The 27541-nt window shown below is 37.1% G+C and overlaps 1 protein-coding gene across 1 annotated transcript; it reads right to left on the bottom strand.

The window, feature by feature from the left end:
• Window positions 1-2: 2 nt before the first annotated feature.
• Window positions 3-27541, bottom strand: LOC145676831 (uncharacterized; the record flags this gene model as incomplete). The annotated part of the gene is given in 2 exon segments (XM_081747617.1): window positions 3-1085; window positions 26918-27541. Coding segments are annotated over 2 exon segments (1227 nt in total), but the record flags the coding sequence as incomplete, so codon positions are not given.

Genomic DNA, 27541 nt, shown 5'->3' with positions numbered 1-27541 from the left:
ACCTCAGTTCTTTTGGGTTCCCATCGCCGAGGCTCAGCCTGAGGTTTCCTTCGTTCTTCTACAAACCGTCTTTCCGATCGTGGAGGCGGAGGAGGACTGTCTATGTCGTCTCTTGGAGGAGTGACGCGACGCTCATTTCGAACGGGGGGAGGGGGGAAGACTTCGACTTCTTCTACGTAGTTGTAGCCATCGATACTACCGCCGTCGCCTGCGAAGCCATTCGTAGCGGCGTACGCCAAATGATGATTGCTAATGGTGTTATTATTGTTGTAGTGATTGACATGGTGATTGACGTATCCGGTGGAAGCCCCGACATTTGATATTTTCTTGAAGGTCCTAGTAGATGCCCCTAGATCAACGGTTCCAGAGTCTGTGTCATCATCCTCATCCTCGTCGTAGTAATTGTTGTGGTAATTATTGTGTTTTGGTTGTGGTTGGTGATGGTAGGTCTGTGATTGTTGATGATGATATACCGGTTGTTGCTGATGGTGATATGAAACTCGATTGTTGTGATTGTAATTGTTGTTTTCATTGCGGTAATGGTGGCCATTAGGAGGCATTGTGCGCGACACTTGGTGATTCCTTGTAATGGTTCTTCCATAGATCGGTGGCTGATCATATTCCTCTCGGTGATTCACTTGCTGTTGGCTACGGGTTCGTCGAATTGTGTTTTTCTGGACTGTATTTGACCTATCGAGACTCGTGCCCCGAGGTGCTACTCTTCTTGTAGCATTCATGCTGTTATTAAGAGACCCACCACCCCAGCCATTTCGCGATCTGTTTTTACTGTTAGCGTCGATAGGTTCTAAAGGGTAGCTCCTGTCCCACCCTGTGGAAGCGCCTTTGGACCCGCGGACATTCTTCGTTGGAGACTGTTGCAGTCCTTGGTGATTACGTCGTTCCTCAAACATTTGACGGACTTTTCCTCCGCCCGTGGAAGACAAAGAGGACACTGATGAAGAGAGGGAACTCACGGAGCCAGCGCTGCCACGACCGACTCTCTGGAATGCCTTCTGTTGTTGGCTCTCATACATTTGAAGGAGCTTCTGTTCCTTCTCTTGAAGTTGCCTCTGTTGGAAACGGGCCTGAAAAGATAAAGAGAACAAACAATCAGCAACGAACCCAAGAGAAATCTTTCAAATGTATACTTCAAATTTCATGTTATTATGAAACATTAAATTTAATTTTCTCTCAACAGGAATTACTAAAAATACATGGATAGAGCGATAATAGCTCGTAATAGTGTTTCTCAGTTTTCTGAAGAAATGCGAGTTCGGCAGGTTCTACGGAGCCACTGAGGTCTGCCATTACATCATCCGTCAATTTGTACTAATATTTCTCAAAAGGGATTAACTTATTAGCCAATACAGGAATAAAGGTTATTTTAGTGTTCTCTAAATTTCGTTGGTTCGATCGAGTTCAAAAGAACGATATTGAGTAAACTTCCATTTTTAAAAAACGTCATGACAGATTTTTGACTATAGTAGTATTAAAGTCACTAATGATCTATTTAGATGACTTTCAAGTGTTATCGATGCTCAACGCCAATTCTGGTTGAAACCGTCCTATAAAACTTGGAAGCGAGTTTTGTTCCAGAACGGGAATGAGCGAATAGAAAACGAGGAGCTACGTTGCCAAGAGTGAATGGCCAAATGTAACGTGCCCAATGGCCAAATACGAAAGGGGACTTAAAGCAGCGTGAATGGCTCCCCCAGCGTATACTGAATTTATTTTTCAATCATCACTCAGCCTTCGTTACGCCTTTACTTCCAAACAATGGCTCTGATTTAACTTCGTCCTCCCATCATCAACATTACAAAAGCCAATGATCCCAAACTTCACATTATAACATTAAGGATAAGCGATATTAAGATCAAGCTTCACTAGGGCAAATATCATGAAAACATCCACTTCTAGTTTGAAAGATATTCCTTAATATTTCCTGCATCCAGGGCCGTGCCGTGGGGGGGGGGCGAGCGGGGCAACGGCCCCGGACGCCGAAGTAAGGGGGCAAAAAATTCGAGAGAAAAAATGAAACAGATAGGAAAAAATGCTTGGAATATATCCGTCGTATACTCTCGCCCCGGGCGCTGATTTTCCACGGTACTGCCCTGCCTGCATCTAACAAATGCTAAATACTCCGAGGAGGAATCAAATGGAAACGTGATTATCCTAGGAGATTGAAACAGTGAAATGCATGGTTCGAAGAGTGACTGAGAGGTGGCAGCACCAAATCAAGATAGAACAGTAATTTAAAGATGGCAGCACAAGTGGCACCATTAACCAAATAATTACAACTTTCTGTTGTTCGCTTTTCAATAGAAAGTAAATTTCTGCACAAATCGAAATTCATTTAAAAAATAATGGCCAGTGTGGTGATGCATGACCACTATTACACTAAAGTTTCGCCTTCGTGTTGCAACTTGTCGTTGTTGCGAACGTTTAGGGGAACCGCGAGCTTTTTCCTTAAAGTTTTGAACACATTTTAGATTTGCGTTTTACTGTTCTTTCTTTTTTAAAGCTTGGTTCCCTGAGTTCATTTCGTGAAAATTTCCAATACAATTCATTTGGCCTTTATAGCAGCGTATTCCCAACGTATAATATCCGCCACGAACGAAATCCGTAGCACACAGCTGCCACACAAGCGTCCTCGCCAAGAAGCGTCAATTGAGCAGGAAGCATAGAACGAATTATAATTTTGGGTTATACTGTATGTCATTAACCATTCTGTTGCCTTGTTAGCATAATAAACAAAAGGTTAATTGTCGTACTTTAGGATAAGTTCGATATTAATAAGTGGCATGTGTATCATACAGAATCAATTTTTAGGTTTACAAAATATTTCTTTCTGCGCACACTCTGACATCTATTCAGTTCAATGAGATCATATACCATTTAGTATATGGTTTCTCTTCGAATTTATTATTATTATTATTATTTGTAACATGCTAATAATTTTGTAGAAAATTTTGCCGTAGTCGATTTAACAATTGACACCGCCTGCGTAAACCTTATTCGATTTAATATCTATATCGCACCGTCTCAGCTGTGATCAGTGAAATATTAAACGGAAGCATAGAAAGACTATTATGAGCCATTTACATATCTTGGGAGTTTAGATATGTGGCACTGAATGTGTTAATATAAAAATATCCTTTCTCATTATGCAACCTCGCAATTACGAGGTCACAGCGGCCTTCCATAACATCCAAGGTCTATGGTTTGATAATGCAAGACTATTCTGTAGTTTACTGTTTGAACAGAGAAGGACGATCGTAGTGCTAGAATAACAACAAACACAACAACAGCAATAAGGAAAATATTTCAAAACACACTCAGCCAGCAATATATTGATTGTTTCATCAATTCTCCGAAACTAACATATGAGGAACATTCTTACTGCTACGATAAACACGCAATTACCTTAATGGATTGGGTGAACTTCCCTGCACGAAATTAAAATATTTCTTGTGCATTATTTATGCATTATTTTATTTATTTCTTTGATGTTCTTAACTTTGATAACTATTGGTTGACTCTGTGGCTTAAGGATCTCGAAGGTTCATGGCTGCAGAATAAAAACTTTCCTAACTAACTAACTTTATGGCCTATGGAACCCAAAGGTTTAATGCCGCGTTCACAAAAGCTCTCCAATTACTTCTATCCTTAATTAATTGGATCCAATTTCTACTTTGCATTTCTATCTCTCAGAGATCCATCTTAATATTATCCTCCCATCTCCGCCTAGGCCTTGAGCTCCTCCGTGACTAAGCGGTTAGCGTACGCGCCTTTGGCGCGGGAGACTCGGGTTCTATTCCCGGCGGGAGCTCATGTGGTTCGGATTCCACGTTAATCAGTAATTCCACGTCTCATAGAGCCTCGCTGCTGAACGGGACGTTAAACTCAAACTCAACTCAACTCTGCCTAGGCCTTCCTAATGGTCGTTTTCCGATTGTACTTCCAGTTAAAAACTTTGAAAGCATTCCTACTTTCTTCCATCCTTTCTACGTAACCTATCCACCTGAGCCTCCTAGACTTGATGACGCTAACAATGTTAGGTAGACCATATTAATTATGCAGTTCCTCGTTATGAAGTTTCCGCCATTCTCCATTCCCGTTCCTCTTGGGTCCCAATATTCGTCTCAGGATCTTGTTCTGAAATACTTTTAGTCTACGTTCTTCTCTCACAATCGAGATGTCTAAGATGAGCGGGATACGTCGCAACCATGAGTAATGTGCACAGTGTAGACACTGACTCACAAAGTCTAGGGAAAAGTTCTTCGGGTGGGTCAAAAAGAAGTCTTAAAGAGGTGGGTGATAACGACCCACACTGAATTGGCCCCTTAATACAGAATAAAATTCCATAGAAAAGTTTTTGATGCCTGTTGTTCTGTATGGTTAAGAAACATGATCACTTACTCTGAGACTCGTACATGGAGAATAATTTTATGAAAAATATTGGAACTGCCTTTCTCTTTAGGATGCATATTTCAACAAGAAATCCATGAGATACTCTATTTTTCATATATATTTTGAAGCCATTACTCCCTTTAGGGTACACTATTTAATCAAAGTAGCATAATAAAAAACCTAGCCCGACGTAGTTACTAAGGTTATTCGAAAATTCAGTTCAAAGTATTCAGCTGTTTTCCCGTGATGCGATCACACAGAACAGTAATGTAGCTTTAATCGCCCCCCTTACACACATGCAACCACAACCTTCTCGGTGCAATTTTGGTTGCATACCCCCCAGGCTTTAAATTATTCAGTTTTTTTGGGTAGCGAAAATGGATTTCGCGCTACCCGACAATATATATATTTTTTTCTGATTGTGTCATATGTGTATGATGTAATTTTTTGTTAGAAAACTGAACGGTCATAAAACTTAAACCGGTTTTTGAAAGTTTTCAAAAAAGCTTTTCTGTTTTTCAAAAAACAGAAAAACTGATAAACTTTGTTTGCGCACCACTAATAACGACGCAAAGCACAAAAAAGACTTCCAAACTACTCCATTCCAATATCGAAACAGATCAATAACATCAGATTGTAATGCGGGGATAGTGAAAGACGGACACTTTTTTCTAATAAATTTCTACCACTTCCGGTTTGAATAAAGGTTTAATGGAAGAGACGAATTCTATTCCTAGGATGCTGAATCAATTCTAAATCACTGCTTCTCGATATCTCTTATCATTTTTGCCCTAAGGAAGTTAATGTTGAAACCGGAAGTCCTGTTAAACTTTTGTTACTTCCTGTTTTAGTAGAATGTTACGAGTGGAGATGGTATACTTTCTTGGAAAGCTGATTCGATTTTCAAGAAACCTTTTGTTGATATATATTACCAATTCTATTCTATGGTGATCAACGTTGAAACCGGAAGCGGTTGATAGAGTGTTAGTGGAGGAGATGGAATCTATTCCTTGGACGCTGAATCGATTTGAAAAACTCACTTCTCCATAGCTTTTATTATCTTTGTTCTGATACTTGTCGATAGGCCGACGGACGGACAAAGCATTCTAAAAGACTTCCAACACTTATGCATAGTATAGTTTGAAAGTATAATATTAATATTATTATTATTATTAATAATAATAATAATAATAATAATAATAATAATAATAATAATAATAATAATAATAATTTAAGTACTATGAACAGCTAATAGGAAAAAATACAGTGCTATGTTAAAACCATTTTAAACATACCAGAAAATTTGTAACATAGAATGACTATCAGAGCAGGTTAAGGCCTTTCTCAGAAGGTTAATATATTAAAATTATAAGATTCAAACTGATTTACAAAAGATTATTAAAATAAAAAATAATTTCATAATATATCAGTAACAAACTACGCAAAGTAAAATTTCATTGAAAAAAATAAAATGAAATCTTTAAGTTTTACGTCCCACGGTTATGCCGGTTAGGCTAATGGGGACGGTGATGATGAGAGATGAATGAAATGGTGGAATGAAGAAAGTGGGAGGAAACGGTAGAATCCCGAGAAAACCCACGAGCACGGTGTTTGTCCACCACAAAGTCCACACGGCGTGAGCTGGGATCGAACCAGGGACCCCAAGCACCGGAGGTGAACGCTCTACCACTGAGCCACCGCGCCACCCAAAATTTCATTGAACTACCATTTAAAAGAATGGGTCAAATTTGCTTAAAATGGCATCCGGCATACAAAAAAATCTTGGTCACTTATTGTCATATTTCAACATAAAAGATTGGTTCTTTGAATAAAAGATTGGCAGCTAGATCCCTTGTCATAAAGTTAAAACAGTTTTTTTTTTGTTTTATTTTTGTAAGGATTGCTCTGTTCTTTTATTTTCATTTTCGTTCTCTTCTCTCAGTATGTCACGTTTAGAATTTAGTGCTACCAATGTCGATCGATTCCTAATAATAATAATAATAATAATAATAATAATAATAATAATAATAATAATAATAATAATAATAATAATAATAATAATAATAATAATAATAATAATCTAAAAGTATTTTCAGTTTGTTCTAATTTTGCCAGCAACCAGTAACCTTGCACTAAGCTTCCCTGTGTAAGTCAATTAACAATGCTTCAAGCTTGAGGCAAATTAGTTGCTAGACCAAGGCTTGCTGCAAGCTTTCCTTTGCAGGTAAAATAAAGCTTTCATGAAAAGGGTAAATCATTAAGCAAACGATAAGCAAACTTAAAAATAAATCAAACAGGCAAGGCAAGACCAAGAAATTTGAGATTCTCGCATTACAAGTGAATTGCAAGATAACAGTGAAAAAAGAAAATGAAATCTTTAAGTTTTACGTCCCATGGTTATGCCAGCTAGGCTAAACGAGACGCTGATGATGAGAAATGAATGAAAATGGTGGCATGAAGGAAGTGGTAGGAAACGGGAGAACCCCGAGAGATTCTATGCACACGGTGTTTGGTCACAACAAAGTTCACTTGGAGCGAACTGAGGTTGAACAAAGGAGCCCGTGCACCAGGGGTGAACGCTGTACCACTGACAAACCGCGGCTCCACATATCAAGGAAGTACGCATAAGGTAGAGACCTGCACGGGCCGGGCTTGGGCGGGCCGACACTGATCTCTCTTCAGGTCGGGCCGGGCTGGGGCCGATTAATTGCAATTCTTTAATAATTATTGACTTCCGTTAAACGATATTTGGAATAAAGCTAAACGTTGAAGAAGTGTGCCCGTGAAAAATGTTACAAAGAATGCAATAGCTATTTACATTTTGTGTTGCTTACCGGCTCCACTTTCACTATAGGGGATTGTAGGCATTGCGGGTAAATTGAGCTCTGATCTTGACATTCACTGAACCCAAAATATGACAAGAAGGGGTGGGAAAGTTTTGTCTGTCGCTAAACAATATTGCCATCTTCACTTTATGCTAAAAATCAATTAAGTTAGATTTTTGCTACAGGGAATGGAGTTTTTGTTCTCTCGATGACAGGCAAAGTTCTAGGAGGCAATGGTACCATTCGGGAGGCAAGCGTCACGTTGTGAGCCGGAGTTAAAAAAATGTTTTTGAGAGTTAGGTCAAGTTTAATACTAAATTTTGAAAAAGATTGGGGCTCGAGTTAATTTTTTTAAAAAAAATTATCGGGTCGGGGTCGGGCCAAAAACTTTTAAAATTTATCGGACCCGGCCCGGGCTTGGGCCAAGAATTTTAAAAAACTTATCGGGCCGGACTCGGGTCGAAAATCTCCAAAACTTTTCGGGCCCGGGCTGGGCCGGGCCTAGGTACATTCGGGCTGGGTTGAACTCAGGCCGAAAAATTCGGCGCGTGCAGGTCTCTAGCATAAGGTATGATGAAGCGTGTTCCACCCTAACCTCATATCTGATTAATTAAAGTTCCGTGAATATATTCTGGGGTTATTAACAGTAAACAGAGCTATTTAATATAGTATACGGCTATGTGAGAGCCAAATGTGGCATTATTTTAATCTCCAATACATTATCCTAAAATATCTGCAACACAAGGAACAGATGTTAACTGCGAGGCAGCTGTAATTTTAGGATACATTTTATTAACATTTTGTTTATCCAAACGAATTAATCTAATAAAACTGGGCCATCTTTTGCATTAATTTTATTGTTTCTCGCAATGTTTGTACGAAGCATTAATGAGTGAAAAATGATTTAAGAACATAAAACTTCGATTAGAAAGAAGGAAAAAGGGGCCAGGTCGATTGTACTTAATAAAAGCCCCACCCACTAGATTAGCTTTTCTTCCTCTACCGGAAGCAGATGCAAATGAGAACAACTTGGATGTAGGGAGAAAGGAAGGTTGCTGAAAAGGGGAAACATTGACTGACTGACTGACTGACTGAAACCAGGGGGAGTGGAAGAAGGATTGCATGTCTACAGAAAATTGTGCGAGACCTTGTTGCAAAAGTAGTGTGTGTGTAAGAGCGAAAGAGACTTTGTGTGTGTGTGCGTGTGTGTGTATTTCTCTTTCGTTCTTTGGATTCAATTTCTTTTTTCGCACACACGAATGAAGTAGGATTGTCGGGGGTTATCAGCCCCCGAAATCTGGGCCATGACCTCGCATCATTGAGTGAACACGATGACTAGGATTGGTAAAGTTCGTTCTGGATCTTCTGAGCGTGCAGGCGGTCAGATTTCATTTTCTTCTTACGATTACGTCATCACGAGAGAGAAAAAGAGATTATAATTTTCATAGACGCCCTTCCCGAAAATAAATAAAACTGAGAAGAAGACGTTACCAAAGAGGTCAAATAATTTCGTGCCTTAGTTAAAGGAATATACAGAATTCACAAAACAAAAGAATTTTCGTGAATGCAAGGGGTAGGGGCGTTATGTGCGTGGGTTGTTCACAGTATGTTTGTGTTGAGATGAATCATGCTTTTGTCAAAGATAACATCTGTTAGGTAATGGTTTATTAGTGAGATAAGAACGCAAACCGCTATTGATCAGTTTGGTTGACCTTTATTTGAGAATTCCGCTTTCGGAAATGAAATATTCACACAATACACAACCAACAAATGTATTCTTCTAGAAAAAATGAAACGAAGTTTCTATAGTTTTTCTTCGCACAAATGTATTCTGTAGGTCAAAGGATATGGGTGATTAATGAAAATGAAGGACTGTGAAGGAACTGGTAGAATGAGGATGTAAGAGGAAGCAGCAACATCCTGATAGAACCCATGGACCATGGGCATACACAGGGGGTGGGTGCTGGGGATCCGGGCTCCCCGAAATTCTGACTTTTTTTTGTAAATGTAGTCTACTTTTAGGGGCAATTTTAGAAATTTTCATATAATTTAGCCTCAAATTGTATTTGGACCCCCCGAAACGCCTTAGACCCTTCCGAAATAAATTTCTGCGTACGTCCCTGTCACTGACATAATATTGACCACTAGAAACTCGTGCGACAAAGGATCAAACCAAGGACACTTCATACTAGTGTTGATCGCTCTACCAAAGGACCACCGTGTCCTTTTAAAAGTATTCCTGGATTACATTATATACAGTAAATTAAAATAACGACCAACCAATGGCGTGTGCATGCATAGAAAACTAAACACATGGAAGTTCGTCGGGATCGTAATACTGTAAATTATAGATGCGTTAAAATATCGAATAATACTTTTGACAAAGTAGATACTTTCAAATATCTAGGATCAATATTAACAGACCAAAATCATATTTACGAAAGAAATTAAATGTCGAGTACAAGCAGGAAATTCGTGTTATTATTCAGTTCAAAATCTTTTACCGTTGCCAATTCTGTCGAGAAATTGGAAGCTTAAAATATATAAAACGATAATCATGCCCGTATGGTTGGGAAACATGGTAAAACATGGTAGCTTACTCTGAGGGAAGAACCCAGACTGAAAAGTATTTAAGAACAAGATCCTGAGACGAATATTTGGACCAAACAGGAACAGGAATGGGGAATGCCGGAAACTTCATAACGAGGAACTACATAATTTATACGGTTTTACCATTGTTAGGATAGGAGGCTTAGGTGGGCAGGCCATGTAGCTAGGATGGAAGAAAGTAGAAACGCTCTCAAAGATTTAAAAGGAAATCCAACTGGAAAATGACCATTAGGAAGACCTAGGCGCAGATGGGAGGACAATATTAAGATGGATCTCGGAGAAGTAGAAATGCGAAATAGAAACCAGACCAGTTGGCTACGGATAGAAGTCAACGGGAAGTTTTTGTGAACGCGGCATTGAACCTCCGTGTTCTACAGGCCATACCGTTAGTTAGTGGCATACGCAAGGGAGCTATGGGTTTTAGCCCACCCTTGAGCAAGTATAACAAAATACTTTGGATTGAGTAATATTTACCTGTACCTTGGGCAGAAAGTGCTCATACATATGCACTATGCTTCATAGAATGTTAATTTAATAATAACAGAAGAAGAATGTTTTTGAGATATGTAAGATATTATTATGGGATAGTTGTTGCTATGTACATGTTTATGGATACCGAGTCAGCAAGTTTCTGTGCATGACAGTGTTAAGGAAAATATATTCTAAAATATATCATCTAATAAACCATTTTTCGCACTGTTTATCGACGTTATCATTCTTATGTAAAAGGTGAGAACGATAGTATATGATTATTGAAGATTACTACCACTCGAGATTTATATATCTTACTAAGCCGAACCAGGTTGACGACTACCATCGGTAGGTCGTTATAAAAATTTTGGTTTACCTCACCCGGGATCGACTGTAAATTCACGTCCCGAAGCAAAAGTAAGGGTGAATTTACTTTTATAATTAAGTGAATGAATACGAATTTGACCATATTGCGAAGTGGTAAAGTAATTATAAGAAAAATGGACAACGAAACAATGCAGCATGAATCAAGTATTAGTGACAACGGTGAAACTAGTGTAACACCAGGATTGTCATCGGAGGACCGAATCTTGTTCGCTTTACAGCGACAATTGATTCAGATGTCTACCGAGCTAAAGCAGACCATGGAACAGAAGTTCAACGAATCTAACCAGACCATGGAACAGAAGTTCAACGAATCTAACCAGACCATGGAACAGAAGTTCAACGAATCTAACCAGACCATGGAACAGAAGTTCAACGAATGTAACCAGACCATGGAACAGAAGTTCGACGAATATAATAAACAATATGAAGAATTAAGTAGACGGATAGAACGGATAGAACAGAAATCAGATGAAACGAAACAGACAATTGTCCAGGTGGTGAATGACATATCCTCACAGTTTGAGGAAAAGTTAAAAAGAATATCCGATGATTGTCAGGAAAAGCACAATCACCAAAACCAAGAAATCAGTGCTGTAAAAAAAGATTTAGAAGTAATAGAATCTTCCGTTAAACAGCAAAAGATCCAGGTCACCAACAATTCTAACAACATACGTGCGAATACGCAATTATTAGCTACTATACAGGAAGAGATTAGAACGTTACAGTCTAAAGACAACATTTACCGTAATAACTTGGGTAGTGATCGCTTGGAGTTTCCTCACTCAACAGAGATGAACTCACCTTCGCCGAGGTCTGATGAAGATATTCTATTGGAAGAAAATTATCCGAAGAGTACAGATGGGCGAAACATAGATGGTGTGACGACACAGCACGTCATGGATAGAAATTATCACTCAACAAGTACACGGAACGATAGAAAGAAGGTAAAATTAAGTGTTAAGATGAGTGAAATCCGAGCTATGAGTAAATTCAGTGGTAAGTGTAATGAAAATGCCACTTCTTTCTTAGAGAAATTCCAAGACGAATGCAATATAATGTGTATAGATAAATCACAATATATGAAATTAATACCCCATGTATTACTCCCACCTTGTTCCTTATGGTTTAAAGCAATACGTGATCACATTAGTACATATGAGGAATTCAAAGCGGCATTGATCGCAAATTATGAAAATGACTTTTTGCTGGCAAATAGAGATGTCACCCTTAGAAATCAACACTTCAATCCTCGTTTACACAAATCTGTTGTCGAGTTTGTTGTAAATACCTACAACGAATTAAAAGTTGTAAATCCATTGCAATCAGAATCTAGAATAATAGCATCCATTCGAAATTTGCTCCCATTTAAATTACAACAGATCTTGTTTTCTACACAGTGTATGAGTTTCAATCATTTGTTAATGCTCGTTCAATGTTATGAAACTCAATACCATGCTTTGAATCAACAAGCAGAAGTGAGTAAAAATAAGAATAATTCAGATCATCGTGTATCTGTTCGGAATCTAAATATCCGAAGTGTGAACGGTACGGAATGCAACCCAAGCCGAGTAAATTCTAGCAATCAAAACGAACAATATAGGCAAAGCTATGTAGGGAATCAACCTAATCTAACCAAACACAACAATAATTATGTCAGATCCCCTAATCGAAATAGGTTTCAAAATAGACGAAACATTTGGCGAAATTCCAAAAATACGACAAGCTACATGGATAGACATAATTGGAGATCAAGAGATGGCACTTCACATCCAAATACAGGTATTGAAGTAATTCCTGTACAGAACAGTAACAGGGGACATAATAATGATTGTGCAGTACAATGTACTTTATTAGACTCATATGCAAGTACGAACGTAACCTGATTACCGTTAATGAAATTAGGTTAAATTCATATCAGTTATAGATTCTTGTGAATTTTTATTTTTAAGTTCATGTGTTAATATCAATAATGAAAACGATTCTTATAAATACTTGAAGTGCTTAAATAGAGTTTTAGGTAGACTAAAAAGATAATTTTCAAATGATTTTTATTCTTTCTTGTTAATGTTTTTAATATATGTAAGAATTATAATTCGATTCTTAATTGATTAGAAGCAAAGATTATTTATATTAGATTGACTTGTGTTGAAAACTTAATTGTCAAAGATTATGTTAAGAGTAAGGTTCATTCTATTAAGCTAATTATTCGACGACTGTATTCATGCTCAATCTTATATGTTTATTTTAAAATATCACCTAAAATGATTATCATATAATGCGCCCTGACTATTTATAACTCATGTTTGTCCCTTACGATTTTTGAATTCGCATCCTTCAACGATTAAGTAAATGAGCGACGATATTTTTAATAAGAAAATATAATAATAATATAATGAATGTAATTGAAAATAAGTATTGATGAAGTGTAAGATTTGTTTAATGTATATGTGAAATGTAATGAAGAGATATTCAAGGTGCGATCAAAATGTGATGGATATATGCATTTAAGAACACTATTGTAAACGGACCAGTGGTTCTTGAACATAAAAGCCAAACTCGCTTATGACTTTTATATTCAGTCCATTTGTCGGGCGACATTTTATATAACAAAATACTTTGGATTGAGTAATATTTACCTGTACCTTGGGCAGAAAGTGCTCATACATATGCACTATGCTTCATAGAATGTTAATTTAATAATAACAGAAGAAGAATGTTTTTGAGATATGTAAGATATTATTATGGGATAGTTGTTGCTATGTACATGTTTATGGATACCGAGTCAGCAAGTTTCTGTGCATGACAGTGTTAAGGAAAATATATTCTAAAATATATCATCTAATAAACCATTTTTCGCACTGTTTATCGACGTTATCATTCTTATGTAAAAGGTGAGAACGATAGTATATGATTATTGAAGATTACTACCACTCGAGATTTATATATCTTACTAAGCCGAACCAGGTTGACGACTACCATCGGTAGGTCGTTATACAAGATACGCAAAACTAAACAGTTACCATAATAATATTTCTATACAAACATCTAAAATTATTTGTACTTGGGAGCTTCAACTTGATCGCCTTCACGAACTGCTGCTTACGCCACTTGTCAATCATAATAGCATCATTTAAAAAAATATATCAATCACCTTCTTCGCTACTGCAGTAGCAAGCGCATATAACTTTCGTGCACAAGAGTCCAGATATCATTTACTTAAAGAAATCGCATTAAAATGCATACAGTTAGTACTAGAGCATGTTTTATAACGTATAAACTCTCATAATATTTTCCCATCAATGCTCTATCGACCAGAGCGTCTTTACACATAGTCCAGGGTTCAATTCTCGTTGGGAGAGCATGAATCGCATTTGAACTCCACTTTACACTTGAACTAGTATCTTCCTTGCCCTACAGGTGTATAACGAAGCAGTACAGAAGTTATGTGAGAATATACAGGGTGTTTCAAAACCGACAACATTTGGGAGGTGATTCCCCACACCAAGATAAGACAAAATGTATAGACCACCTGGGTGCATAAATGCATCCTTTCGGACTTATAGGCTGCCGAAAACATAAAAAGAAAATGACTTTAAAGGTCCATCGCTCCAATACTAGAGAACCTATCGTGGCCCAGTCAAGACTCACTTACGAACTAGTGTGTTCTATCCAAATATCCATGTTTCAGAATTCTGCGGTACTTTTACAACAAATTTAATAGAAGTAGTTGGTGAGTACTTCAAATTATGTGTCCGTAGCCAAACTTGCTCTATAAAAATTGTTTCGTGAGTACCTTAGGATTCTGAAACATGGCTTTTTGGATAGAGCACATATTAGTTTCTATAGCACACATTAGCATTTGTGCACACGCACACAAGTTGGTCTATACTTTTTGTCATATCTTGATGTCAGAAATAACCACCCAAACATTGCCAGTGTTGTTTTGAAACACTCTGTATATCCAAATCTCAAATACCTCGGTGCTGGAAAGAGGCACTAAACTTTCTAAAATGAAATGAAATCTGTCAGTTTAACGTCCTGCGATTATGCTCTTTAGGCTAAGGAAGAAATGGTAATGGAAGAAATTGTGGAATGAGAAAGTAGGAGAAAACGGAAGTATCCCGAGAAAACCCATGGACACAATGTTGTCCACCACAAACTTAAGTGGTCGGGTACCTAACCAGAGACCCCATACACCAGAGTTAGGCGCCCTACCAGTGAGCCACCATGACCCCGATAAACTTGTGAAAAATTATAACATTTTCGTATGTAGACTTTTTTGCTCCCGTGTTATGGACTATCAAATGTGGGATCAAATGACTTCATCCGATTTGACAAAACTTTTCTTCAAAGGTTGATGTCGATTTACTTCGTAAAATATTTTCCTGTGCAGATTTCTTGAGTTGAGTTTAACGTCCCGTTCAGCAGCGAGGCTATATGAGACGTGGACCTACTGATTAGCGTGGAATACGAACCACATGAGCTCCCGCCGGGAATCGAACCCGGGTCTTCCACGCTAAAGGCTCGTACGCTAACCTATTAGCCACGGAGAAGCTCAGCAGATTTCTTGTTCTTGAATTATATGTCTATCAAATTTGGAGTTTAGACTTGGTTAAGTTTTCGAGGAAAATTTTCACTAATTCCTATCGTGTAACATTACTTATGCAACTAATAAAGATGACCTAAACTTAGAGGAGGATGAATTTTTGCCCACAAGCGGGAAATAAGTAATTAATTAATATCAGTTTCTTCCAAAACAACGAACAGCTAGACATTTTTTTTGTATGGATCGCTCATATATACGCGTAAACTCTACCTGATCGTGATATTTTGAGTTCCGTAGAGAGGAAAAAAAAAAAAAAACTGTAAACAATGCCAATTTGTTTTTTCAGCACATTGAACTATATGTTGAAAGTACTCTTTCTTTTGTTAATAAACGAACTTAAAGTAATATTCAATGTAGCCGAATTATAAAGGAAAACAAGTTAGTTTGTGCGTTATACACTATCCTGGAATGTTATACAACCTTGCTTAAGAGATTTGTAATGCTGGTTGTAGAAATATAAGGGGCACAAGGAGAATTCTTTAGAATGAACAGAAAGCGTCTCAGTCAGTGCGTCAAGATAATTCCTAACAGTAAACAGCTTACGCTAATATATATCGCTTCGTGTGTTATCGCTTGATCACTTGCCTGCCTGACACCAATAGATATCGCTACCTCCGACGAAGTCCTTGAATAATTGCATAAAATAATAAAGTATGGAATTCGGGGTGAGCAAACTCAAATAAATAAATTTGGTAATGAACAGAATTGGAACTTTTAGTTAAGCACGATTTTTCAATCTGTTGCGTACAGATTAAAATCATGCAATCCAAAGAACATTTAAGTAGACTTGAGGACAAAACTCTTATCATTAAGAGGCGCAAGCACTGCGAAATTAAAATACCACTAATTTTACAATAATTATGTGATATCTTCAAATAGATAAAAGATAATCGAAATGTGAAACAAGAGCGCGCTAGAAAATATTATTTTGCATGAGGTACCGTTATCACGAGTCACCTAGTAGCTTTCCGTTTGCAGCCATTTAGCTATAAACGCGAAAATAAATGCCGATTTTCTAAATGACTGGAAATCGAAAGCAGATGAGTGAGTCTTGATAACGATATCTCATGTAAAATAATATTATCTAGCGAGTTCTTGTTTCAATTTTCGATTATCTTTTATCTATTTGAAGATATCACATAATTATTGTAAATTTAGTGGTATTTTAATTTCGCCGTGATGGGGCCTCTTAAAATGAATTTTCCTTTGAAAGGAAAGATTCCCTGTATAAATTAATTAACTTAAAAAAAAAAAAAAAACAGAATGACTTTGGTATCCAAAAATCTTAATTCAGTGTTGAATATCCGTGTATATCCAGCCGACATCTTTAAAAAATTCGTGTCTAGTAGTGATCGACACGTCCTATGAACCAATCGACGTTCTGCTGTTGTTTATTAGACGTGTTTCTGTTGTCTGGAGAAGAGGCGTTTAAACTTAAGAATTTCATTTCTCTTTGTTATAAATACACAAGAAAAAAAAAAGACTGACATATTTGCAATAACCTAAAAGAAACGAGCTCAAATCAATATTTTCATTGTGTGTAAACAGCAAGAAAGGTGCGATGCACCCAAGCAAATATCCGCCGTCACCCGAGGAGTGAAGATTGCTTGCCAAACAGGGCGGCCTCCTTTTCTTTGAGTGCATAAACTGGGTTCACCTGGGGAGGCGCTCAACAAGGAAAGAAGCAGTGCCTTATACTGTGAAGAAAGCGGGGAGGCAAAGGATATAATTTCCAGTTTTCTTCCTTTGCGATTAAGACAGACCTACTTCCTCAACGGTATAAATAGAAATTCTATAACCTACTTTAAACTTGGCTGTTTTCTATGATAGATAATGGAGGTGTACATCGCATTCTACTTTTAGACAGTTCTACTTTCCCCTTGATACATTATCTGCAGAAGTACAAACGCATAGACAGCAAGGCTCAGTTTATACACGGTTTTAAAAGATATTCGGTGACAGAGCGATGTCAGTGGTTTTTTCTTTGATTGAAATGGAGCACAGATATGGCCCTACTAAAATGTTAGACATTAAGGTTGGTTTAAAGAGACAAGTTTTGCAAATAGATGTCGGCACAGTATTCGTATTTCTCTCATGTATTTTTTAGCTTTCACAAAAGTTCACGATTTCTCTTACAAATTTCAAACTTCAGACTTCAAATTTTTAAAGAAGAAACTTCATAACCTATCGAAGGCAACATTCCGTGCCGATTTTTTATTCAGAATTTTCTTCATTGTTGAAAAGGCTTAATTGTTAAAATTGGATATTCAAATCTTTAACAACATACTGTTTCAACAATGAAGAATATTCTCAATAAAAAATCGGCATGGATTGGTGCCTTTGATAGGTTATGAAGTTTCTTCTTTAAAAATTTGAAGTCTGAAGTTTGAAATTTATAAGAGAAATCGTGAATTTTTGTGAAAGGTAAAAAATACACGAGAGAGATACGAGGACTGTAGTGACACCTCTCTGCAAAACTTGTCCCTTTAAACCAACCTTAAAAGCTTAATTTGAGCCAGTGGTGGAAGAATGATGCTTCCTGATCTACATTCAGCCTGCGAATAAATGTGAACGTGAATTTATCTTCCTTTTTTTTTTTTTTTTTAACTCAATCCGTGATAGGGAGGGCGTAGCTTGTTCATCATGATGTAACTGAATCGAGATTTGACTTTTAACGGAAAAAAATATTGTATTTAGCTTTTAGTTACCAATTTCTCAACAAGCTAAGACAGTTAGGGGGTTTTTATGGTATTATGGGGTTAACTTTTAGAAAATATGAGGATTTTGTAGAGTTACTTGCAAATGCTGGTAACTCAGATTCTAATTATTCTAGCCTCAACCTTTTTTGATTGACAATATACTTTACTGAAGTAATTGACATATTTATTATTATTATTATTATTATTATTATTATTATTATTATTATTATTATTATTATTATTAATAATAATAATAATAATAATAATAATAATATAAAATGTAAATTTAAATTACACTATATGACTAATAGGGAGATTCTTGCTAAACTGGATTTACTAGCTCTTGAAGTTCGGCGAAATTTAAGACAAATCAAATTTATTCATGATATAATACACGCTAGAGTGAATTTAATTGCATATTTATGTATCAAAGTTCCCCTGTATAATTCTAGGGTTTACCGTTCTATACTGTGTAACAATCAATTGGTTGGTTCTCCACTATTTACTAGTGTTGACAATATAAATTTAAAAAAAAACACTTAAAATTGATTTTTTTATCCGAGTTTTACAATACTCAAAAAACAATATTTGGAATGTTTTATTTAATAAATATACAAAATTCACCTTGGTTTGGTATATTGTCTATTGAATTTTCATTGTCTTTGCTTTACCTACACTGTTTATATATGTTGATGTGTTTTATTGTATAATCTCTTTGTAATTTATTTTTTATTATGTTCAATATATTTAATTTATTAATAATATGTTTTGCTTGATTTAATAATTATTGAATCGAGGTTATGTTGTAACTTTATTTTATAATTTAGTCTGTATCAAACTTATGTGTAAAATTTTTATTTATTTTCTTTTTTGTATTTTGTCGAGATGGTTAGATGTATTTTTAATTTGTTTTGTTTTGTTTGTATTTCTTTCGTAATCTTGTATACTATTGTACATATGACCATTTTGGTCTTGGCTGTGGTCTTTATCATCAATAAATAAATAAATAAATAAATATTAATAATAATAATAATAATAATAATAACTATTATAATAGTGAAACCAATTAGTTTTTATAATGACTCCCATAGGAGTAATCATCATTGGTACCACTGGAGGTGTTGATTGGTACAGTCTATCTCGATTTTAACTAATTATTATTAAATTCTTCATGATTTTTAAATTCTAAAATTTCTATAAAGTAGTGACTCTATATAGCACTGAGTATTATTGCTACCGCTGGAGGTGTTGTCTGGTACAGTCTGTCTCGATTTTAACTATTTATTATTAAATCCTTCATTATTTTTAAATTCTAAAATTTCTATAAAGTAGTGACTCTATATAGCACTGAGTATTATTGCTACCGCTGGAGGTGTTGTCTGGTACAGTCTGTCTCGATTTTAACTATTTATTATTAAATTCTTCATCATTTTTAAATTCTAAAATTTCGCGACACACCAGTATGTCGTGTCACATCGGTTGAGAACCATTGGCTTAGACACATGAAACAAGAAACGGGATACGCACAATGGAACAAAGAAATGAAATGAAATTAATTTTTTTGGGTTTTACGTCCCACGTTTATGTCGGCTAGGCTAAAGGAAACGGTGATAATGAGAAATGAATGAAACGGTGGAATGAAGAAAATGGGAGGAAACGGGAAAACCCCGAGAAAACCCACTCACACGGTGTTTGTTCACCACAAAGTTCACTTGGCGTGAGCTAGCATCGAACCAAGGACCCCATGCATCAGAGGTGAACGCTCTACCACTGAGCCACCGCGGCCCCAATAGAGCAAATATTCACGGAATATAATTGTTGATTATATGATATTAGCTGGCAATGTGGGCTTAAGTAATTGTTACATACTAAAGTCAGTTCTGGGTCAATCACTTTTATTGCGAGAGTAATGCCTAGTTAAATTGTTAAAACAAGGATTACGAAATATATAACAACTCGTAAATGGTTGTATGTTTGAGTATTGGAGTAACCTTCAAGCTCGTTGTGTTTCTAATGAAGTAACATACATGCTGGTGCTGTGAAAACAATGAATGTGCTGTTAAAGCGTATACAAAATTGATTAAATTATTTGTAATAGCATACGTATTTTACGAACATAATTCTAGATCCATCTGAATGCCGGTTTGCACTGGAATATCTAACAAATCTAAGAGATGATAACATATTACAATAATATTAATAATAATAACAAAATATCAACATCTAAGTAATAACAAGAAAGGTTGAAAATATCTGACTGAAGTTTATCCACTAAAGTAAAAGTGAAAATGAAATTTCTGAGTTTTATGTCCCACGCTTATGCCGGCGAGGCTAAAGGAGACGGTGATGATGAAAAATGAATGAAATCGTGGAATGAAGAAAGTGGGAGGAAACAGGAGAACCCCGAGAAAACCCGTGCATACGGTGTTTATCCACTACGGAGTTCACCTGGTGGAAGCAGAGTTTGAATCCGGTACCCCATGCACCAGAGGTGAATGCTCTACCACTGAGACACCGCGGCCCCCTCCATTAAAGTGACATTGGAGTGCAATTACATGCAGCTTCAGAATAAAATAATCTACCGATGTATGCACGTTTCGTTGTGTACCATAGGAAGCTGGTGGAATAGTAAACGTTCAACTATTGATAGCCTAGATTGAAAAAAATGTGTTACGTGTTTGTTTGAATGGAATTCGAAAATGGAATGGAATTTGAATTAGGTTTAAAAAACAAATATTAACAACAACAATAATAATTTTAATCACTCATCTTTGTCTCAGTCTTCCATATATTAAATACATATAGCCCTACGTATGTTAGATACGTCAGATATATCTTACGTACGTCTATTTGTATGTGAGATCCTGACTGATTATATGCAGTTATTTCAGAGATGACTACTTTGACCTAACCTCACTCAACCTCACGCTCACAAACTCATTTCGACCTCACGCTCACCTCACCGGTCTGACCTCACGCTCACTCAACCTCACGCTCACTTCACCAGTCTGACCTCACGCTCACATCACCAGTCTGACCTCACACTCACTCAACCTCACGCTCACATCACCAGCCTGACCTCACGCTCACTCAACCTCACGTTCACAACATCATTCTAACATCACGCTCACTTCGTGAGGTTGAGGTCGAGTGAGTGTAAGTTCCTTAACTTGTGAGCGCCGACCTCATGAGTTTGGACACCTTTGGTTCTTTCTTTGGTATGGAAAGTACGTTTATTCGGAACACTTATACGTAAAGTACGTATAAAATATACTTTTTCAGTTATATGTTTGCTGTACGTTAAGTCCAAAAACTATTGGATTTACACATAGAACCTACGTTTTTTACGTACGGCACATTCATTCTTTTTCTCTCTGTGTAAATACATGGCATCAGTATTTCCGTCTTTAATTCTTTTCCTCCACTATTTCCTATCCTGGCAGAAGAGTAAACTACCTACTTACTCTTCTGTGGTTCGATCACAACTTATTTCACCAAATAACTCAATTTCACCGGAAGTGGCGCTTACCATGTTCGACCTAACCGCTTGTTTATACGTATCATTGGCAGTCTTATTATCGTTTTGTATTGACATCGTTGGTTGTTTATTTTGAATTTGCCTGAGTCCCAAATATGGTTCCCAGTCCCAAAAATCTTTACAATATGATCTGGTCGGATCTGGATCTAAACTACACTGTAGCAGCTCTTTGCGGGCTACAGTGTAGTTTAGCTTATCTGAATGAATACGTGTGTGTATTCTAGTGTTGTTCACGAGATGAGATAAAACGAAATATAAGTTCTCGTCTCCTTTCGCAAATTTTGTAGAAGTCTCGTCTCGATGCTGAAAGAGTTATTTCTCGTCTCGTCTCGTTTTGTGAATTTATATATAAAATTTATGCTCTGATTTCTTTTTACTTAATTTAATCTAGAAGTTATTATAGTACCTTCTCGCTACGAGATATCCACGTTAAGTGTGATAAAGTAACATTTAAATCATATTTATTACTGCGGTATGTTGTGTAATAGCATGAATATTTTTAAATGTTGATGATAAGTTCTTTCCATTGTGTTCGTACAATCATTTGGTAAATTTATAGATTTTATACTTGAATCATGTAAGACTAACAAGGTTTGAGATTTAAGATTTGGGTGAAGTATTCTAGTATTGTTCATGAGACTCCTGAAATTTCTCGTGTTGTGTCGAATTTAAAAATCTAGTTCTCGTCTTCTCTCGTGTTCAACACTAATGTTCTCCTTTGTGGTCAGATAGTCGCGGATTCGGTTAGTGGACGAAGCCTCGGATACAAATCCGAGTAGTGATTCAAATTCCACTTTAAGTCATTCTTCCGTTGCATATACGATAGCGTCGATGTTGAAAAGGAAGCTTGAATTCTAATAAATACAAAGATACGTAATAAGTCTTGCAATATTTTCACGACCTAAACAGCAGGCGGGTGTATACACCGTGATCGACCGTAAATACCAGATCAAACTGGCTCAGGAAGTAGCGTGGTAACCGAACTATTTAACACGGATGTCGCCACTCTGTGATTATTTTCTGTTAATTTTTACTAGCAGTGACGATGAGTGCTCTAATACGTGAAATTGTTACTCTGTGGGTTTGAACTCGGCCATGACTCTGCGGAAGCAACCTAAAACATTTGTCATGCGAAAGGAGAAGGTGCAGTGAACCACAACACAACAAGTAGTTGGTTCCAGAAATACCGTGCAGATTGTAAAAATGTCAAAGATTAGCCAAGGTCTCATAGGACATGTCATTGAGGTAAATCCATCCACCAACACATGATGATTATCAAACCAACTGGATATGTCTAATCCACTGTGGTGCATCACCTTCACGAGCACGGGAAAACTATCAGGACCTGCCTCATTGTCCCACGTGCTGAACCCAGCTCAGGCTCAGATGGGAATGGTTGTGTACCAACAGCTGATGCAAAATCCACGTGATGTGCGTTTCCTGGAACGGACTGTAACATGCAACGAAAAGTGAGTGTCTTTATTTGAGATCTGAATGTGCAAAAACAGTGATTGAGACCAACTTACAGAACCGGTCGTGAAACAAGGCCGTTTCAAAAATGAAGAGATGCTCACTTCGAGTTTGTGTCTAACGATCGTATTATGAATACCGATCTTTATCCTGAACTGTTGGAGTGGATGCATCTGGCACTATGCCAAAAATGTCTTGAATCAGTGGACCGAGAGCGCGCCCTGCTGCAACAGAATAATGCAAAACTACACTCGACTCGAAAAATGCTTTTAAAAAAATCTGAAACTTGATGGCATCGAACTGATAACACACCTGGCATTTAAGTGATGCCTCACTTTGCCTCTTCGGATTACTAACAGTACTTGTTTTGGTCCATGGCCACTTCCTGAACTGACGATGCTTTATCAACAAGCAGGAGGTGGAAAAGGCAGTGACTGATCTCTTCCCTCTCAGGACAAAAGTTAGAATCGATGAACTGGCAGAAAGGTGACTGCGGATAGTCGAACACGAGACGCTATACTTTCAATGTTAACCTATTTCAATTGTACTGTAACGAATACAGGTATGTTGTCTACTAGAATATTGCAAGACTTATGACTCAAACATAAAAAAGGAAAAAAAGGAAAAGATAATGTAGCATATCGAAATTAATATTTGACTACGCCTGATAGGTATACAACCAACGTCATATTAGAGTTATTTGGGTTTACTACTCTCCAGGATATAATCAGTACGTAATTATTTTTAAGATCTCGAAACCATATTCAAAACAAACATCTGCTTAATGTTTCTACGTGTTGATGGATAATTCTATGTTTATCTAATCTTGTTAATAGGTCTAATACTTTTAGAAATTTATAAGGCATTAAATTTTATTTCTTGATCGGTGAAAACCAGTTGATTCTCGAGCTGGCGATATGGGGACTGAATCTTGTTGTTTTGTTGTGATTATACTTAGTTGGACTAGGTTAATTAAGAACAATATTACCATATCGTTTTCATATACAGGGTTTTCATAAAGTCTGGACGGATTTAATTTGCTTATAATTTTCATAAAAATGCTCATAATGAAATCCAATAAAGTGCAAACGGTAGCGGAAGGATTAAATTTTTAGTTGGCAACACTGTTAGATAAGCGGCAACTATGAACACGTTGAGAGAGGGAGAGGGAGGGCAAGAGTCAATTCTCCTTTCAGCCATCATGTTCTCAGATGAGGCAACCTTCTATGTCTCCGGGAAGGTTAACCGACACAACTGTCGCGTTTGGGGCACGGAAAACCCAAAGGAATTTGAGACACATGAGAGAGATAGCCCTAAAGTGAACGTTTGGTGCGCTGTGTCCTATGATCATCTGATTGGACCGTTCTTTTTTGAAGAGGAGACCGTGAATGGAGATTCGTACCTGATATGTTGCAGAAATACCTCATTCCGGAACTGGAGGCACGTGGAATCCAGAACGACATCGTGTTCCAACAGGACGGGGCACCCCCTCACTATGCAATAAAGGTGAGACAGTTTCTTGACGAGAAATTTCCTAACCGATGGATTGGCCGCGGTGGCCCGACCGCTTGGCCGCCAAGATCACTCGACCTTATCCCTGCGACTTCTGGCTTTGGGGTCATGTGAAAACGGAAGTTTATGCAAAGAAGCCAAGTGGTTTGGAGAACTTAAAGGACAAAATCAGGGCGTCTGTGGCTGGCATTTCGGATCAAACACGGCGGAACGCTGTGAGTGGATTCCAGCGCCGCCTACGCGAATGTGTGGACGTAAATGGCGCCCAGTTGGAGGTGTGGCGGTGAATGAACTGAGCTGGTGCAGATTACAGGTAAAAATTTAATCCTTCCGCTACCGTTTGCACTTTATTTGATTTCAATTTGAGCATTTTTATGTAAATTATAAACGAATTAAATCCGTCCATACTTTATGAAAACCCTGTATTTCTTAATACTGTTTTCATATAACTATTTGTTGTAACTTTTACTTTTGTTATTTTGCTAAAAAGTAAGTGTAAATATTTCATAATCGAATTTTAGAAAAGCGAGAAAAACGTATTATGTTATGGTGTCTTACCATTAGTGAACATGGGGAGCAAGGTGGTTCACTGATAGAGTGCTTCCTTCTGGTGTGATGGCTTCCTGGTTCGATTCAGACCATGAGAGTTTATAGTGGACAATATAATGTCCGTGGATTTCCTCTCACATTTTCATTCTACCAATAAGTTAGTGATCATTTACTTTTAATTATTGTCCGTCTTTCTTAGTATAGAGCAGGAGTTGTCAACCTGTGGTACGCGAGTCGGTGCTAGCGGTACGTACGATTTATGATAGTATTATTTATGAATATGATTTGATGATATGCCAGTGGAAAAGGTTGGGAACCTGTGGTCTAGAGGATATAACCGTAGGATGTAAAGACTTCATTTCACTTTTTCATTAGCGATTTTATTTTTTAAATTTACCCGTCTAAAGTAATAGGTAGCAAGTACTAGTAACTATAAATAATATATGTGACAATATCCACCATAAGAATTCCGCAAACAATATTAAATTTACCTGGAATGGTTTCTTTTAAATATTTACCTAGTTTTTTTACGTCTTGATATCCGGAAAAATTGATACAAAGAAAATAGTATGACTTTTCAGTCACCAGCCAACACATTTCCCCTATAGTTGAAATCAATTGTAAAATTGTGACGATTGGGCATTGAGCCACACCCCTGTCGTGGAAATGACGTCATTGTCACCTTGACAATACTTGTTCCGCGAAACCCTTTTCATATTAGGGAAGAGGAAGAAATCTGAAGGCGCAAGATCTGAAGAATATGAAGGATGCGGCAAAATAGCATAGCCACACTAAAATGCTTTGACAAAGGTAAAATTAATTCAGGCGCGTTGTTATGTTGCATGGAGACATTTTTGGACAGTATTTCTTGTGTACAATGTTTAATTTTGTCACACAATTTAGTCAGAACGTTTGCTCAATATTCTCCCGTAATTGTGTTGCATTTTGGTAAATAACCCGTGAGGATAATAACTCGTCCCTTCCCCAAATAAAAGCAATGCCTTCTTTGCAGACATTTGGATTTTAGGGGACAGGGAGTTACAATGCTTCCATTGTTTTGAACTTTTTGTGCTTTCCGGATTAAAGTGATGACTCCACGTCTCATCCATTGTCACTAGTCGGAAAAAAAAAATGGATCCTGATTCGCGAGGTACAACAATTGTCTTTAGCACTCAGCTTTATTGCTTTTGAATTGGTATCAGCAGACGCGGGATTCGCCCTGCAGACACCTTTCACATATGCAGGTGATCATGTATAATCGTTTCCACGAAGTCATACCTAATTGAAGGTCCTGCGCCTATTCCTTCGATGAATATCTGGCGATTCTTCTCTTATGAGGTTTTCATTCAACCCCTCGTACATTGAGGCCGCAATGGCACAGTGGTAGAGATCTCAACCTCAGCATTTGGGGATTCCTGATTCAATTCCAGCTCCCGCCAAATGTACTTTGTTGTGGGCAAACCCCGTGGGAATGGATTTTCTTGCGGTTCTCCCATTTCCTCCCACTTTTGTCCTTCGACCATTATTATCCCATCATTACCGCCGCCCTTAGCCTCGGTGCATAATCGTAGGACGTTAAACTAAAATAATAATAATAATAATAATAATAATAATAATAATAATAATGACTGCAGTTACAGTACTTGATGCTCCAAATAAATACACAAGTTAAACAGTACTATTATAGAATTAAGCAGTATTATTTACATTATTAATAAAACAATCATTTAAGATAGAAAATTTCGGATATGTAATGCAAAACAAAAAGTTCAGACCATTAAATCTATATAAGAAGTCTAAAGCTGAATGTTAAATGAAATATCCAGTTCATACAACGTACCCTCATTTCTGGTGTCTGATAATAGGCATTGTCCCAACTTTTGGATGGCCACGAAGCCCCAAGATCAAGCGAGACAACCGAAGATAAGCTGGACTCCAGGAAATGATTTCCCATCATGCTTTGTGATCTTCTGTATTCCCACATAGTTACTTAGTCCACAGTTAGATAATTTAACAGTTAACCACAAATTACTTTTTATGAAGATGTAAGTTTGGTTTAAAGTTTTAGCCGAAGAAAACACATTATTTGGTATTGAAAATGTTACGAAAATTTTCAAGATAGCTCAAATTGTTGATTATTGATGCCTAAAAAGAGTTCTTTTCTTCTCTGTCAAACGATGAGGCAACTCTTCATTTGAATTAGGTCAAGTTTTGAGATTCTTTTAAAGAACACAAACCGCAACCCACAAGCCATTATTAACGGCGGTCTATGAAGTACAATATCCACAGTTTATTTATAGAAGAACCACAAAACTGGCATTTCAATGACAGTATTTTTAGAGTATTATACGTGGTAAAAGTTATTGTGCAAACAGACGTTATTGTTTCCTGAAAGGTAGGCCAACTCACTTACACACTTGCACTGCGTGAATAGGAAAAACGAGAGCGCGCACCTGGCAAAGGA

Source organism: Thermobia domestica, unplaced genomic scaffold (genome assembly GCF_964235325.1).
Source record: "Thermobia domestica unplaced genomic scaffold, izTheDome1.hap1.1 HAP1_SCAFFOLD_407, whole genome shotgun sequence".
NCBI lineage: Eukaryota > Metazoa > Arthropoda > Insecta > Zygentoma > Lepismatidae > Thermobia > Thermobia domestica.
The sequence above is the reverse complement of the archived record's forward strand: the minus strand, read 5'-3'. Positions and strand labels throughout refer to the sequence as shown.